General features: G+C 51.0%; 3 protein-coding genes across 3 annotated transcripts; 2 read left to right on the forward strand and 1 right to left on the reverse strand.

Moving 5' to 3' along the window:
- The first annotated feature begins 880 nt into the window (after positions 1-880).
- On the forward strand, positions 881-2,994 carry TfIIEalpha (transcription factor IIEalpha). Its single transcript, XM_003738508.1, has 5 exons — positions 881-1,063; positions 1,347-1,571; positions 1,729-2,233; positions 2,345-2,515; positions 2,707-2,994. The coding sequence occupies exons 2-5, from the start codon at positions 1,357-1,359 to the stop codon at positions 2,947-2,949; spliced, it is 1,134 nt and encodes a 377-aa protein (XP_003738556.1). The 5' UTR covers positions 881-1,063; positions 1,347-1,356; the 3' UTR covers positions 2,950-2,994.
- Positions 2,995-6,463: 3,469 nt separating this feature from the next.
- Positions 6,464-7,246, forward strand: PIG-C (phosphatidylinositol glycan anchor biosynthesis class C). Its single transcript, XM_018641726.1, has one exon. The coding sequence runs from the start codon at positions 6,464-6,466 to the stop codon at positions 7,244-7,246; it is 783 nt and encodes a 260-aa protein (XP_018497242.1).
- Positions 7,247-10,074: 2,828 nt separating this feature from the next.
- Positions 10,075-13,327, reverse strand: LOC100898393 (transcription factor E2F6). The gene is made up of 8 exons (XM_003738535.1): positions 13,014-13,327; positions 12,182-12,292; positions 11,914-12,021; positions 11,604-11,780; positions 11,423-11,504; positions 11,085-11,306; positions 10,905-10,980; positions 10,075-10,219 (listed from the first exon to the last, which is right to left on the reverse strand). Exons 1-8 carry the CDS (start codon positions 13,158-13,160, stop codon positions 10,075-10,077), a joined length of 1,068 nt encoding a protein of 355 aa, XP_003738583.1. The 5' UTR covers positions 13,161-13,327.
- Positions 13,328-14,798: the final 1,471 nt, after the last annotated feature.

Below are 14,798 nucleotides of genomic sequence, written 5' to 3' on the forward strand. Positions count from 1 at the left end.
ATGCCCCCGCGACGTCAGAGAGGAGGAATCCACGCATAGCTGAATCCTCCTCGTTTTTATGCATCTGCATATCCGATGACCGCTATATAATTGGCTGCCATCAAGACTTCAGTGATGGCCTCAGGTCGCCCTAGGAGGATATCATGTGCAAGGTTGAAATCCACATCCACATCAATCCGGCTTTCATTTGCAAATGTGGAGCCGCGGTCCCTCTAGGGAGCTCACGGTCCATGCTTGCCCCATACACGCAAGATACGCCACATAATCGGAATCAGGAGCGACTACGGGTTGGCTTTTCAGGCGTGATTATTATTTCCTACCAGCGGAGCGCCCTGAAGCCAGGCCAGAGATTTCTGACGATCATTTTTTATACCTATGTAGTGTGACAATGCGACGCGTGACGGCCATGGAACATGGCTGCAGCGAGGGTGAGAGCAGATTGGGACCGTGGGAGAGATGAGGATAATCTCATCGGTCATAGAATGATGATTGCTCCGGTCTCTTTTTGAAAATCTAAACTCTCTCGGAATGGCAAAATCCTCGTCTGCGGAGAAGCACTTCCGAGCATGACCTTCCGGAAACACGGAGCGGACTCATATATCGGAGGTCTCCGCTCTAAGACACTCTCACTGAGCTAGAACTCGCGGATCTTACGCGATTCTTATTCTGTCGGCGACCCAAAGATCTGTTTCGAGCGTTGATCCTCAGTGGAGTAGGAGAAAGGAATCGCTGTTGTGTCTGACTCGGTGATCGTGAGGAGCGGGGAGAAAGTCTTATTTCGAATCTTTGCCGGGTGATTGGGCTTTTTTTCGAAATCATTCTCCACGTCGCTGATCGTAAACAATAACATTCGGATCCCCCCGTAACCGTAATCAGCTGTCGTTCCTTCTCGAGCAGCAGGACGCCCGGAACGTCTCTGCTCTCGGGTTGAATTAAGGCTCCTGTGGTTTTCCGAAGACATCTGTGCAAATCTCACAGAGCTCTGGTCACGAGCATATGTACACCCGGAACGTCTCGAGAACGCCATCGGAAGGAAACGTGGGGCACATCTGCTAAAATACCGGTAAGGTTTCATCGAATGTTCGTCCGAGACTCCACAGGCGTGTCTCTCGTCCGAGATGCCATTCTCCGTTCACGATATTTCCGTGATCGAACGTATCATCGATTTGTCGTGTTGTTCCGCAATGGAAGCTCAATTGGAGACTCCTGGCTCACCTTCCTCCTTCCAAAGAAAATTCCCAACTCCCGGAACTCTCCGGGACGCCGACATCCTTCCGGTGGCGATTCTGAAGCTCGAGTAGGAGATGACTCGTTTCCTCGTGTCTGAATTTCTGACCTTCTTCCAGCTGCCTACTGATGGACGTCGTCCACGAGGTTCCAGCCGACCTAAAACGGCTTGTCAAACTTGTCACCAGAGGCTTCTACACGCCAGAATTAGGCATTGTCGCAGATGCAATCATGAAGCATCAATGCGTTTGCGAAGAAGCACTGGCGGATCTCCTGAAGTTTGAGCGCAAACAGCTCCGTCAGATTCTCGCGCAGATGCAACAGGACCGAATAGCTAAAGCAAGGTAGGTCGACTCCACGCAATCACTGATCATGGACTTTTGATTTCCTGTTCCCCCTTTTTCGATTTCCCTCCCGGGTAATCGAGGGAAGCTCGATTTCTTCTGATCTCGTCCTCCGAGATTGAGCGTTCGGAAAAAGTAATCCTCTTCTCCTTCTCAGGCTGCGCATGGAAACAGGGCCCGATGGAAAATCTCAGAAAAACTTTTACTATTATATACCTTATCAGTCGTTCGTGAATTTTCTCAAATATAAACTCGATCTGGTGCGGCAAAAAATCGAAACCGAAGATCGAGAATCGACCTCACGAACGTCCTTCAAGTGCCAAGGATGTGCTAAATGCTATACCGATCTCGAAGCCGATCGTCTGATTGACTTCGCTACTGGAGAACTGCGGTGTCATCACTGCAGAGCGACTGTCGAAGAAGCCGAGAGTGAAAAGTCCTCAGAAACCCCGCAACAGCTCTTGGTCCGATTCAACGAGCAAATGGAACCTCTCTTCGCACTGCTTAGGCAAGTCGAAAATGTCAGACTTGCTCCGGACCTTCTGGAGCCCGAACCGAAGGAGCTGGAAATACGCATCCCCGGTCAGCCGAAGACGAAAAATTCGGGACAGCAAGGTGCCAGTCCTGGAGAATGGAGCGGAGATTCGACTAGATACGCAGCTGTGAGTTCTCCCATCCGACACTTCGATATTCGTCACAATCTATGCTCCCGGCTAGAAAAGCTCTCCTCGTTTTCTGTCGATTTTTCAAAATTTATTTTTTCCGATCAACAGGCGACCGTTACGGTCGGAGAAGCGGCACCGGCAGCGATGCGAGAGACGAAAGAAATTCCGATGTGGCTCCAAAAGTCTACTGTACTCGTCGACGAGCCCAGCGCCGACTTCTTACAAAACAGATCTTCAAACCCCTTCCCGACAAATCAAACCAAAGCTATATCCGTTCAGGTTGGTTATACAGGTTTATACGCCGAAGCCGTAGGGGATTCCCCGCATCGAAATCAGGATGCTTTCATCCTGCCGCCTGTTTTCCCTACGACTCAACCGACATATAAACTTCAACGTTTGGTCGTCGAGTTCCGAATACCTGACTTATTTATCTCTCCATCTTCTACCACTAGCAGCTTTTGTACTTTCAGAATATCATGGAAGCTCTCTTATCTCACGAGAGACGGCCAAGTGCCGATGGTGGAAAAGAATCTGAGGAAGAGGAAGAAGACGAATGGGAGGAGGTCCCGGAAGAAATCCCTATGGTCATGGTTGGTGGAGAACCGGTCGCTATCCATGATATCACTCAAGAGCTCGTCGATAAGATGTCGAAAGATGAGAAACGTCAATACATAGCCATCGCACAACAATTATACTCGGCAACGTACGAATGATTTGTATGGGATATATAAATAATGTATGTATTATAATTTGTAATAGCTGCCGTTTTCTTTTCCCCTCTGGTTCGCTGCAATCCCTAGCGCTGGAACCTACGAGGTCTGGACCTCCATGATTTCGTCCCAATCCAGCGGTCTGTTTCATCCGACTTCGTCATTCGAATCTCACCGATCAAATGTCGGTCATGGATGCGGGGGCGGAACCATGACCTCCGCTCCCGCAATCTCTGCGGCGCGAACTTGAAATGCTTTTCTTGAGTCCGTTTGCTCAACATGTTCCCTAGAAGCTAGCTGTGGTAGCTGGCTGAGTCAATAATCCAGTCGGAGAAGAAATCGTCCAGAGTTCGAAGATCATCGGAATCAATCTCACAAGGCCGATACAGGGCGATCCTCGTTCGAAGAGAGCCAAAGGGATCAATTGAGAAGTTGGAAAAAGCGCTTGTCGATATCTCCTCAGGTATTCCTCAGGCTGCGGGCTCGATGCGCGCTGGACTATATGTACATATATCTATGAAATCTGTCGAGACCGATTCCTCATGGCGCGATATTCGACTGAGATACCCACAGCACTGTTCCACCTATGCCCAGCTGGAGCAGAATCGTCCTCAATCTACCACATTCCGCATACTTCGGCGAAATTCCCACGGGGAAATAGATGAGACCTCGAGCCTGGCCTTCTTGCTCTCAGATGACTCGGTCAGGTATTCGCGCTATCGAACTTAGTCAGGCCGGGAGCAGGACCTCATAGTTGTCAGCGTCCCCGTTTTACCTCATCCGAAAATATACAGAAGTGTGCCTCGAATGACCCCTTAGCTTCAGGCGCTGGCAGTGCAAGTCGGACGAGGGTGTCGAGAAGAACGGAACGCATGTTCTTCTCAATTTCGAACTCTTCGATCGATCGAGCTGAGAGGAAATTTGCAACGTGGGCAGCCGTGAGAGGAGAATCTACCGAGGACAGTCAAGCTCCCTGTTTCGGAGGAAACTACTTAATGAGAAAACACCTCGATAAGGTACCGGTAGCCCGAGCAACGATTCCCCCGTTCGAGAAGGCGTCGAGGTTCACCGAGTCGTTTAACTAGATAGGAGAGCGAGGCTCCCGATAGGTGAACTTAACTCCTACGATACAGATTCCTCACTTCACGAGGCTTAGGACTCAAGTGTTAGCTTGGTTTTCGCAATGGTACCTGACATCGACCCATGGGCGAACAGACGAGGGTGAAATTTCAGAGATCCAGTCCTATGGATATCCATGTTCGTCCAAAGATTTCGACATTTCGCGGAGCGAGACCCGACCGAAGAATAAATTCTCGACAAGCAGACTGCGACACCGAGGCCGGCCACGTTCAAGAAAACGGAAAACTCCGATCAAAATCGAGGCTAGGACATCGACATTGAGGTGGAGGAGCGCGCCTCCGCATCGAACTTTTAAAGTCCGTCCACTGTGTTTTCGTGTTGTTACTGCTCTCTCTCTAAGGGGCGGCGCAGCGCGGCGGCGGCAGCATCTCCCCCGTGCGCCACACATGCCACACGGATCGGCGGAATGATATCCCTCGAGTGGGCGGGGCTCTCACACACCTGTTCCGCGCGAACACGTGTTTTCGAGATTCACAGTCAGCGACTCCGGGGGATTAATTCTCTTTCGTTAGACTTCTTGATCAGTCCTGTCTATGTTTCCGGCGATTCTGATCTCGATAGCGGATCCGCGGCAGATCCCGCGAGGATCTACTTCTGCTCGCAGTTATCTGTGGAGAGAGCGCGAGTGTCTTTATTTCTAATTCTAGGTGAGGAGACCGATCTCTCTTCGAAATTATTCTAACCGTCATCAGATGTAAACAGCGCAGGAAACCCGCAAGGGACCGACCGGATCAGCTGTTCTCTCGGAGTACGACCTCGCTATTGAAATGCTCTCATAACGCTCTCTACCGAAGGTGGATTGGGCTTACTCATTTAGAGTCTCCTCGATGATGACGGTGCCCCGCGAGCGCGGGCGCGTCATGGATATGTAGCAAACGGGAGCTCCATGTTTTTCCGAGGTGAGAAAATTCCGTCCACGCTCGAGTGTGTCTCGCTTCGCACCTGATGAGAAGCGATTCAGCATCACTTCTAGAGCTTCATGAGTGATGGGTCCGGTAGATTTCCCGGAACGTTGCGCTCGGCTAGCTCTTACCGAATTATAAATGGTCTCATGGACATGCTCACTCGACCCAGTGAGCCTCTGACGAAGTATTCGACGTCTCCTACTGCTCTTCAAGGCTCCAGGCCTTATGTTGTCGTAGCGATCACTCATCTTCAGGCAAAAGCGCAAACCTATCGTTCTGCATTATCTGCCATACTTCGCGATGAACTCCGGTGCGAGACTAAGGTTGAGTCTCACGATTACTACTTAGGACGTATGACTGTAATCAGTTCAGTCTCTGACTCGAGTTATCGATCTTTATCACGGAAATGTCTGTGCTCTAACACTTCCACGGCGAAGTCTGATTTTCCGTGGGGCGTCCACGTCTCCCCATGAACGAATAAGCTCGAGATCCCGGTGGGCTCTTTCCCAGAGCTCTGTTCAGGCGGCGATTGATAGCGTCGATCCGGGAGTGCTTCTCAAGGATTTTGAGATGACCTACCACCGGAATGAAACATTTGCTTGGACTGATCAGGATTTCAGACTTCCCGCAGAAACTCAGAGATGAGAAATTCATCCTGCGAGGGTTCTGTCGCAGCGTCTGTCGGGGTTTTCCCAGGTATGCTCTCGTCGATCGCGCGGGAGTCGCGGAGTGGTTCACAGATGCTTTCTCAATACCTAGACGCAATTTCCTTCAGAGGGAGATGATCGGATGGCTTCCCGCTGTTTTGATTCGACACACTACCGCGGAAAAACATCTTACGCCCACTGAAGGGCCTGCCGTACAATTTATTGGTTGAAACCATCGACCCGCGACCGAGTAGGATCAATAGGTATGATTCGAGAATCAACAAATGTATAACATTCCGTGTCTCCGACGTAGGTCTTCCGGAGAGCGGATCCACGGGGAAGGTCACTCCTGAACACCAAACTCGGAATCACGAGGGGTAGTTTCACGCATAACCCCCTCGACCTTTGCTGCGACTCGGGACTAGGCGCCGACACGAATGGGGAAGTCCAAGTTCGGCATCCGTGGCTACGCGTCGAGCGCGTTCGGCAGTATTCAGCTCAGTGAATGTTCGGTCGGAAGCAAAAAGCGTTCGTAATTTTTGTTGTTGTCGTTGTTTTTGCGTTGATGGCGGTCGTTGTTGTTGTCGTCGTCGTCATCATCTCCTTGGTCGGACTCATCCCGCGTACCCCGTTGTATTGTGCCCTTTCCCTACTCGTTGACGGTCGCTCGCTCGCTTGCTCGCTCAGTCCCTTGCTCGCTCAGTCAGTTAGTTCGCCACCGGCTCGCAGATGAAAGAGTGGTTTCGGAATCTAGCGCGCTTCTGACGGGACGCGATCGTGGAAGTGGTGATTATGATATTATAGTAGTTTGACAGAAGACCTAGGATGGCTGTGCAGCTGCCGCCGTCACCGCCGCAGAGGGTGACGCCGACTCAGGCTCTCGTCATAGGCTCACGCGTTGTACAGTCGCTTTGCCGCCTACTTGTGTTCCTGTGCTCGTACCGTCTCCTGTCGGCCGACCCGTCCATTGTAGCGTTAGACGCCCTGAACGTGATGCGGCTGATTATGTTCGTCATAACAGTGACGCTCGCGTTCTGGTCTTATCAAAACGTCAAGGAAATTCTACTTTATTCGATGTTCCTGGTAGCTCTCAGTCCGGTGGTCCGCAGTCTCGCCGAAACCGTTTCGACCGATACGATTTATGCGCTGTCTACCGTTTTGTCGATAGTGCATCTTTTCCTGTCGGACTACACGCTCTCATCACCACTTTCCGAGGTGTCTCTATCTCTGAATTCGCAAATATTCTCGTCCGTCTGCTTGGCGTCGAGACTCACGTCGAATTCTGCCGTGTTCGCTCTGATGTGCGCTTCAGCTATTCTGTTCGTGACACTCGCTCGAGTGTCGAAAGAGTCCCGCAAGGAGCATCTTTTTACAACCATGCACGTCGTTGCGTCCTCCGGCTTCTTCTTCGTGGTCGAGGGAAGGAATCGAGACGTCACTGTCGAGCTCTACCTCTGGGTTTCGCTCCTGTTCACGGTCGGGATCGCTCTGCCTCTGCTCTACGTGAGACTACAAACCTCAAGGAAGATCTGCTCGGGACCTTGGGACGAAGCCGTGCCTGGCCGCTCAGAACCCGCTCAAGCCCAGCGTCACGCCAAAAAAGAATGAATTCTATAATATTACATCGACAAATCCTATTTTTACCTTTTATACTCGAGTACCTTGTAAATAAAATGGAGGAATCAAACATAAACCTAGGCACTTGGTTTCGTTGAGCGTCCTAGTCCTCTGGGATTCGCATAGAATATTTCATTTCCTCGTCTCTCGCTTCCCTTCCTCGCGAAAGTACCGCGAGGCCAGTTTTCAGTAGTCGGCCGATGGCATTCGCGATCCGGCCGGAAAAGAGATTTTGATCATTTTTCGTGATGCAATCTGAAGATGGCCAAAAAGGAGGATATTCTGGACGGCAATAACAGCCGCTTCGATAGCCCGGCGATCGAATCGCTCTCGTTCAAGTCAGACCGGGAATCCGTGGACAGCCGGCAGACTCAGTCTGTACCTACAATGGACTATTATCGCTCGAGATAAGTCACTCGGAAAAGCATCTCCCACGCAATGCGAGGGGCTCCGACGCAGGGGTTTCGAAACAGAGCCTATTCAACTGCTTCGATCGTCTCGAGTGAGCCACACTGTCGAAAAGAAATCCTCTGAATCTGGAGATCTGGGATTCTCAGCACGACTGTTAAGATCTTATTGTGGAGTCGTTCCGAAGTTGATTCTGTAGTTACGTCCCTGGGAAGTCGCGACAGCTGGAAGTTAGCATGAGTCAGTGGTGCATACCTCTGGAACATGTTTACGAAATCTTATGGAACAGAAGTTTCGCCTTCTCTCGATACCTTGGTCGCCATCGCTCAGATCAGCGTCATTCATCAATCGCGAATGTAGACGCTCAGTCCCTAGCTTCCGTTGTTAGGGAGACTCCGATATGATGAATGATTTTCTGGTCTCCAGTCATCGTCTCGATTTATTGCCTCCCGATTCGACACGATTGAGCAAGGATATCCGCGGCTCTTGTTGTCGAATCCGGGACTCTCAATTCGAAGGCATCTCGGTTCACTTGAACCAAGGGAAAATGTTTAGAGATTCGGATCGTGTACACGAGCGTAGAATTGGAGATCTCGATGCTTCCGCGCCTTCACGGCGTAAAGTGTTTCCAATTGTCAGACGTTGCCTCAGGATGGGACCCTGACGAACGGCGGGAGCCAGGAATCAGTCTCCTCCAAGATGCGATCTCCCATACGATCCGAAGCCGTAATCGCAACGCGTGATTGATTCCAAAAATCTCATTTCCGGAGTACAACATGACCTAATCGGAGATTGAGGACAGAGAGTCGCTCAGCATTCTGCCACTCAACTCGCGAATTCATTTACGAGCCATCGACATCTTGTGATTCTCAAGGTCGGGAGTCTCGGAGCTGATCAAGATACCCTGCTAAGTCGCGCATCGAGGACTTTTGTCCCATCGACGAGCGGTTCAGGATCGTTTCATCGAATCTGCTCGATTCTAGGCGGTGGATTCCGTCCTCTTACGGCTAGCTCGATCCGATCGGACTTCCGGTCTTCAGTGGAAAGCCGTTGAGAGAGGAATATATTCTAGTGGTCATCATTAGGAGAGAGAACTCTGACGAAGAAAACGCGCCAGTATTTCTGGGACTACTTGTGCAAAATGTGTATCATCGAAGGGAACCCCGTGCGAAACATCGATTCATTCTTTTTTTGAGACCTACATTGTCTGGATGGATGGATCGCTCACTTTGGCTCGCTCGCAGCATTCGATTATTCAGGCTCCGAACCAGAACTCAAAACCGCGGTAACGCCTTCCGAAGTTATACGAATGTTTTCACTTTCAATTTGGAAACTGAGAAGGTCAAGTCAAGCAACGCATCCCAACGATACGAAAGCTGAAGGGTGCATTTCATTATCATCCATTTCTCCGTTTGCCATTCGAATGTTCGCGCTGAGAGGAGAACTGCCGAGGCCTTGGTGATGGCAATGGTCAGCGGGCACTGGGAGGACTCACACTTTTAGAGAGAGAGCGTTCTCAATCGGAAGGCCAGGGAGAATGTTTGGGGAGACTCCTCCAGCCCGTTCCAGCTGTATCCAGACTCTGGAGCTCGGGGTGCGGTCCTGCGCTTTGCCACGGGAAAAACCTTCGATGCTCGGACCTGGAATGGTCATTCTCGATAGGTCATCATCCCCCCGATGACACTCGGAGCTCAGGATCGACTCCCCCCCCTTCGGAGTGGATAGCGGCAGCCTTTTGGCGTCGCTCTGTCGGAATTCTCGAATCCATAGACTCACGTATGAACATTGAAAAGAGCAAGAGATGAGTGATAGTTTTTTATATTTTTTTTCCTCGATGCCCATATTTGATGAAGACTCGCAATCGCTGGCCCGCGGCTACTGCAAACCCGCTCGCCATTGGCCTTCTCGTTGTTTCCACAATGTTCCAGGAGAACGAAACAAAAAGAGAACAAAAGCCTGTCGTTTACGAACAAGCGTTTTTAAAAATGACGATATGCCTATTTACCTAGATGATACTTTGTCGTCCTATGGTCTGAGTGTTCTTCCTCCTTTCCGCTAGCTGTCGATTGTTCTACATAATGGTATATACGATATATGTATATATACATCTTATCTTATGTATAATGTGGGTACTCTGTGAATTGTCGTCGTCGTTGCATCTGTTGCTTTTGATAAGACGTTTTTCTCGCGCGCACTCTGCGAATGATGCCCTCTGCGTTAAAGAAGTTTTCACTGCTGATGATGTTGACGTCGTCGTCGTAATCGCTCGTTGCAACTGACCAGCTGTAGCTGGACCACCAGAAGAGTCCGTTGGCCTAAGAGGCTACATGTGTACGCTAGATTAATGATTGTGAATCAAATCATGTGCGCTGTTTGGCGCCTTCTGTATCGACTCTCGAGAGCTCGTCTCACTAGAAAGACGCGAGATAGTCATCGAAAAGATCGGTGATGCCTTCGGCGTCGCCCAAAGTGAAATTGAAGTCTTCCTCTGTCAGGGCGGGCTGCAGGTTGACGAAAGGCGTCAAGAAGCGAGAGACCATCTCGTCCGTGGGAGAGCTGTAGCACAAGAGGAAGAAAAACATGTAACACGTTAGCAATGCACAGACGAGGAACGGTCACACGCATGCGAGACGCTAGAGGCACTCGTATATCCATTCACATAAGTGACCATGTGACTCTCTAGTTTGCTGGCCCTCATCTCAACAATCGATTGAGATTCAAGCGTGCTTTTATTGAACGCTCTCAACTACCGCAAACATCCATCCAATCATTCATTCAACCAACCGACCAACCAACCAATCGATCGATCAAGCGACCGCCTAGCCCTCAACATCAATCGATCGCATGACATGGTGCCAGGGATCGATAGAAGCTCGGCATCGGAATGATTGAAGTCGAGTATACACAGTCGTAACTTCAATCCCTAAATATACTATCATCATAAATAAATAATTAATATCATAACGAAAATCATCTTTATGTACAAGCGTTCCGAATCGGAAACATGGCGTCCGACCCGGATTATCTGATCACGTTGAGATTCGAAGGAATCGAAAGACAGAATTTAGGGCGTACACCCTCAAAAGAAAGCTGCCCAAGAACCTTTGCTCGGTCTTACGCCGGCGGATATCTCAGTGTTTTCTTGATTTGGTCGATTCGGGATCCCATCGATTACGGGGTCGCATGCTCGTGCCCAAATCTGAATTACTTGACTTTGTTCATCAGCTTCATCGAAACTCACATTTGACCAGGTGCGGTGTCTCTGAACGCCAACGGGTCGTGGTCATCGTCTAGGAATGTGGGCGCCGGAATTTCAGCTGCAGGGAGGAACATTTCCGTCAGACTCGCCACGGGACCATGAACTTGGACTCGAACCCGGAACTTCGTTCCAACCATCTATCCATGGGCTGGAGAAACTTACGCTCAGGTAACAACTCTTCAGGCACCGTGGAATCTTGAGCGTCCTCGGGCACGAAAACCTCGATCGGACCTCGTTCGCTGTGCAGGAACACTTGAATTTTGTCGGCGACGTCCGGAACTTCCAGTTTCGTGTCTGGCGGAGCCTTGATCGCGATCACATTCTGATCCGAGAACGACGGAATACTATGCATGTCTGAGTATGTGACGTAACCCCATTGTTTACCTGAAAACAACAACAGTCAGGAAACCCGTCCAGATGTTCGAGCTCACCCTCCGTAGGACCTGACACTTCCTTTCCTTCCAACCTCGACAGCGAGAAAGAGATTCGCAGCTCCTTACCTTCGCTCTCGGTGAGCTTCTCCAGTTCCTCAGAGGCATTCCGCATCAGCGAATCCAGGAGCGACTCCTTGCGATCGAGTTCCTGCAACCGACCGGAGCTCGGATCGTTAGCATCCACAGCTTCGGCGATCGATTGGGAATGCCGCCGAATAAGGGGTCTTCCTAGCGGATGTCTCCATACCTTGATCTCGGAATCCAACTTATCGCTTCGAGATGAGCCTTCGTCGATCGCTTTCCAGCGAATGACGTTTTTCTGTTTCTTCTCAATGAGACCTATACCTTCCAAAACGTTGGTGATGTCGTATATCCGTCTCTTTTGGACTGTTAAAGCTTCACACGCGTGATTTAGGTCCACCAACTGCAAAACAAGCGACGCTTCGTTAAGATGAGATCCATCAAAGAGAATCCCGAGCTCATCTTTGAATGCCTGACATGCAGGGGCGACAATCCACTTCCCCGTCCCGAGAGGTCTCAACCCGGAAGGAACTTACCCCATCCTGAGCTGATCTGATAAGATCGATGAACTTCCTCGTGAGTTTTCCCAACGAGGTGTCGTTCCGGCCTTCCTTTGGACTCAATGCCGGGATCATCACACCACCCTGCGAAGCCATTGACATCGATGAGACGACAGCGATATTACGCGATATGTATTTCTCCGACTCGCGACGCTATGCGATTGCGTTTTAACGCCGGTTCCGTGATACTATTGCAATGTTTCAAGAATAGAGACAGATCAGCGAAGCCCGCGAATGACCTTACCTCGGGGGACTCATTCTTAGGGGCGATAAGTTTCATGCGTTTCGTTTGTACAACAGGCGATGGTGTCTTGAATACCGAAGTACTGTGTTCCATATCCAAACGCCGCTTCACCTGAAAGTTTACGGATTCTGTGATTCCACACTTAGTGACCGGAGCGCCTGTATCGACAAGGGAGCTTGATCATGTTCATGAGCTGTTTCGACCGATGCCACAGAGGGGAATTTTCTGAACAGTGTCCGCCGTCAAGTTTGTTCACTACACGGATAAATTAAGGAAGCATCCATCGGTTGTAGCATTCAGGCCGTGAACGACGACGGACCGATGGACGGACGGACGGAGGAACGGACCGACCGACGGATGGACGGACGAACGAACGGGCGGATGGATGAGCGGACGGACGGACGGACGCACGCACAGACACACAGATGGACAAAGCCAGTTAGGAACCGGTCTGAGCGAGAATGTTTTCCACGGCATTTCCTAAAAGCTTTCACCAATCGGTGACATTGAACGTCGCAGCGCTCTAAGAGCGGCTACACGGAAATTGCCACCATGACCGAATCTGTTTTTGGTCGGGGGTCGGTGTACAGCGATAGTTTCAGCGTACATGTCAATACACTGATGTTCATCGGATACGTATGCGGGTGGGCTCACGACACCGAGGAGAGTTTCCTGGAGTTTGCCACAATAGCCAAACGGTCGTACTGTGCCGCTGTTGGCAACGATGGAGCAAAATTGTCGAAAGCAGTCGGCTCACTCCCGACCGAGCGAGCCCGACCAAGCTGACCGTCATTTGGCATCGGGCGAATTGCGACGAATTTCTCAAACGAACCTGGTTGCGCTGCTGCGGTTTCGGTAGCGGAGGTCGGTTAGAGTCTGCGAAAGGTCCTCCCGGAGCCTCGATTTTCGGTGTCGGCGTACTGTACTCATCATAGTTCATGAACAACGTTGCTCTAGTCTGCTCCGAGAAATTCATCATCGGACTTCGATGAAGGGTTTTCCGTCGAACGCAATTCCGGTTGAGTTTGAGATGGCACTAGGCCGAAACTAGCGGGACTCAGCTATCGAAGGACATTCACTTCAACACATTTGGCCAAGGATTTGACGCCCGATGGCTTGGATGAAATTCCAACCCGCGGCCGATACAACAACTGGCCAGCTAGCAGACAAGTTCCTGCTGAAGCAGTGACGAGTTGCTCAAAGGCGGGAAAGTCAAAAGGAGCTCTGCGATTGGACGACTCGCGAGTTTTCGTCTGCTAAGGGAGTTCCCTTTCTTAGTGGCGGGCAACCGCTCTATCGTTCGTCGTCGACGATGTAAGAGAAGAGCAGCAGCAGCAACAGCCGCAGCAGCACTCGGTATACCTAGCTGCTACTGGCGCTTCGACGACGAGCCCACAAACGGCTCAAACGAACCAAAGAGCAGCCGCTTTAACTTGGGGGACCCCCGTACTCGTCGTTGTCGTCGTCGTCGTCGTTGTTGTCGTCGCTGTCGTCGTCGCCGCTGCCGCACTCCTCACCACCGGCATGAGCAACTGCTGCTGCTGCCGTATGGATGGACGCCCCAGAGAATGCAGCAGCTATTCGCCCTCAACAATACGACGAGAACTATGTCGTTGACGACGAACTCGCTGCGCGACCCAAAAACCCTATACGATCAGCGGTTAACTCTCCTTGTGACTCGGTCGGTCGTTCGTCGCTAATACCGCTGGAGGGCCGCAAACGCTGCGATATGCCAACTCAGAATGAAGGCGCGACAGGTTGAGCTGGTCGTTGCGACGACGACCAACCGCCATCCAAGAGTAAAGTGTAATAATTTTTTTCGCAAATGAGGAATTCGCTCATTATGGCTTCTGGCACTTGTGCCCGAGCAGCTGTCAAAAACTTCCTCGGAATCCATAAAATGCACGCGAGCAAGGCGCTGCCCAAGTCGTCGATGGGGCACGATCATCATCGACATGCACGATTGCTGTATATATAGATCGGAGATCGATAAAAAAAATCGGCGTCGACCTCGGTCGCCGAAATCAGAGGAGCGGTCAGTGATTCGGCGGCTGCAATTTCACCATCTCGCTGGTCGAGAGGGGAGTTCGAGAGTAGAGGACGTTCATTCCGGATCAGGGAACCGCTGCAGGTAGGACACGAGTCGCAAGCAGGTCCGCTCGATGTGGAAGGACGCTTTGGTCGACGTCGTTGTCGTTGTCGGCGTCGCTGCCGCCGCCGCCGCCGTCGTTCGTCTCATGCGCGAGCTCTTCCCAGAAGGGGGTTGGAACTGACCGACGGCTCTTGAGAAAATTAGGAGCGATGCCCGAGCCGGAGCTTGATGGACCTGGGCGGTGCTCACCGAGTGAGCTGCTGCCCCGAGCTCACAACGGTCTTCGCTAAGGGACCACAAAGATCAAGCATTCCACGTTCGGAAGGGTTGTGCTACAGGCGCCTCTAGTATACCTCACTTACTCATTGTCAGCTAATCTTCGTGAAAGGAGGGACAGCTGTTACAGAAATGCTCACGGGCCTTCTGCACAGCGGACGTAATGCATGAAGCGTTGAACGACGCGCACGGCTCTCACCGGCTCCACGACAATTTGACAACGTACGGCATGACGTCGTTCGTTCATAC

The sequence above is a fragment of the Galendromus occidentalis genome, unplaced genomic scaffold (assembly GCF_000255335.2).
Source record: "Galendromus occidentalis unplaced genomic scaffold, Mocc_1.1 scf7180000076006, whole genome shotgun sequence".
Classification (NCBI taxonomy): Eukaryota; Metazoa; Arthropoda; class Arachnida; order Mesostigmata; family Phytoseiidae; genus Galendromus; species Galendromus occidentalis.

What these genes read in the sequence shown, in the direction of transcription:
- PIG-C (XM_018641726.1), top strand. Translation starts at nt 6,464, where the DNA reads ATGGCTGTGCAGCTGCCGCCGTCACCGCCGCAGAGGGTGACGCCGACT.
- LOC100898393 (XM_003738535.1), bottom strand. Translation starts at nt 13,160, where the DNA reads ATGATGAATTTCTCGGAGCAGACTAGAGCAACGTTGTTCATGAACTAT. An exon ending in TCAGATCAGCTCAGGATGGG is followed by an intron (nt 11,781 to 11,913) that starts GTAAGTTCCTTC and finishes CTTGTTTTGCAG; the next exon opens with TTGGTGGACCTAAATCACGC. An exon ending in GACACCGCACCTGGTCAAAT is followed by an intron (nt 10,220 to 10,904) that starts GTGAGTTTCGAT and finishes CTTGTGCTACAG; the next exon opens with CTCTCCCACGGACGAGATGG.
- TfIIEalpha (XM_003738508.1), top strand. Translation starts at nt 1,357, where the DNA reads ATGGACGTCGTCCACGAGGTTCCAGCCGACCTAAAACGGCTTGTCAAA. An exon ending in GACCGAATAGCTAAAGCAAG is followed by an intron (nt 1,572 to 1,728) that starts GTAGGTCGACTC and finishes TCTCCTTCTCAG; the next exon opens with GCTGCGCATGGAAACAGGGC. An exon ending in ATTCGACTAGATACGCAGCT is followed by an intron (nt 2,234 to 2,344) that starts GTGAGTTCTCCC and finishes TCCGATCAACAG; the next exon opens with GCGACCGTTACGGTCGGAGA.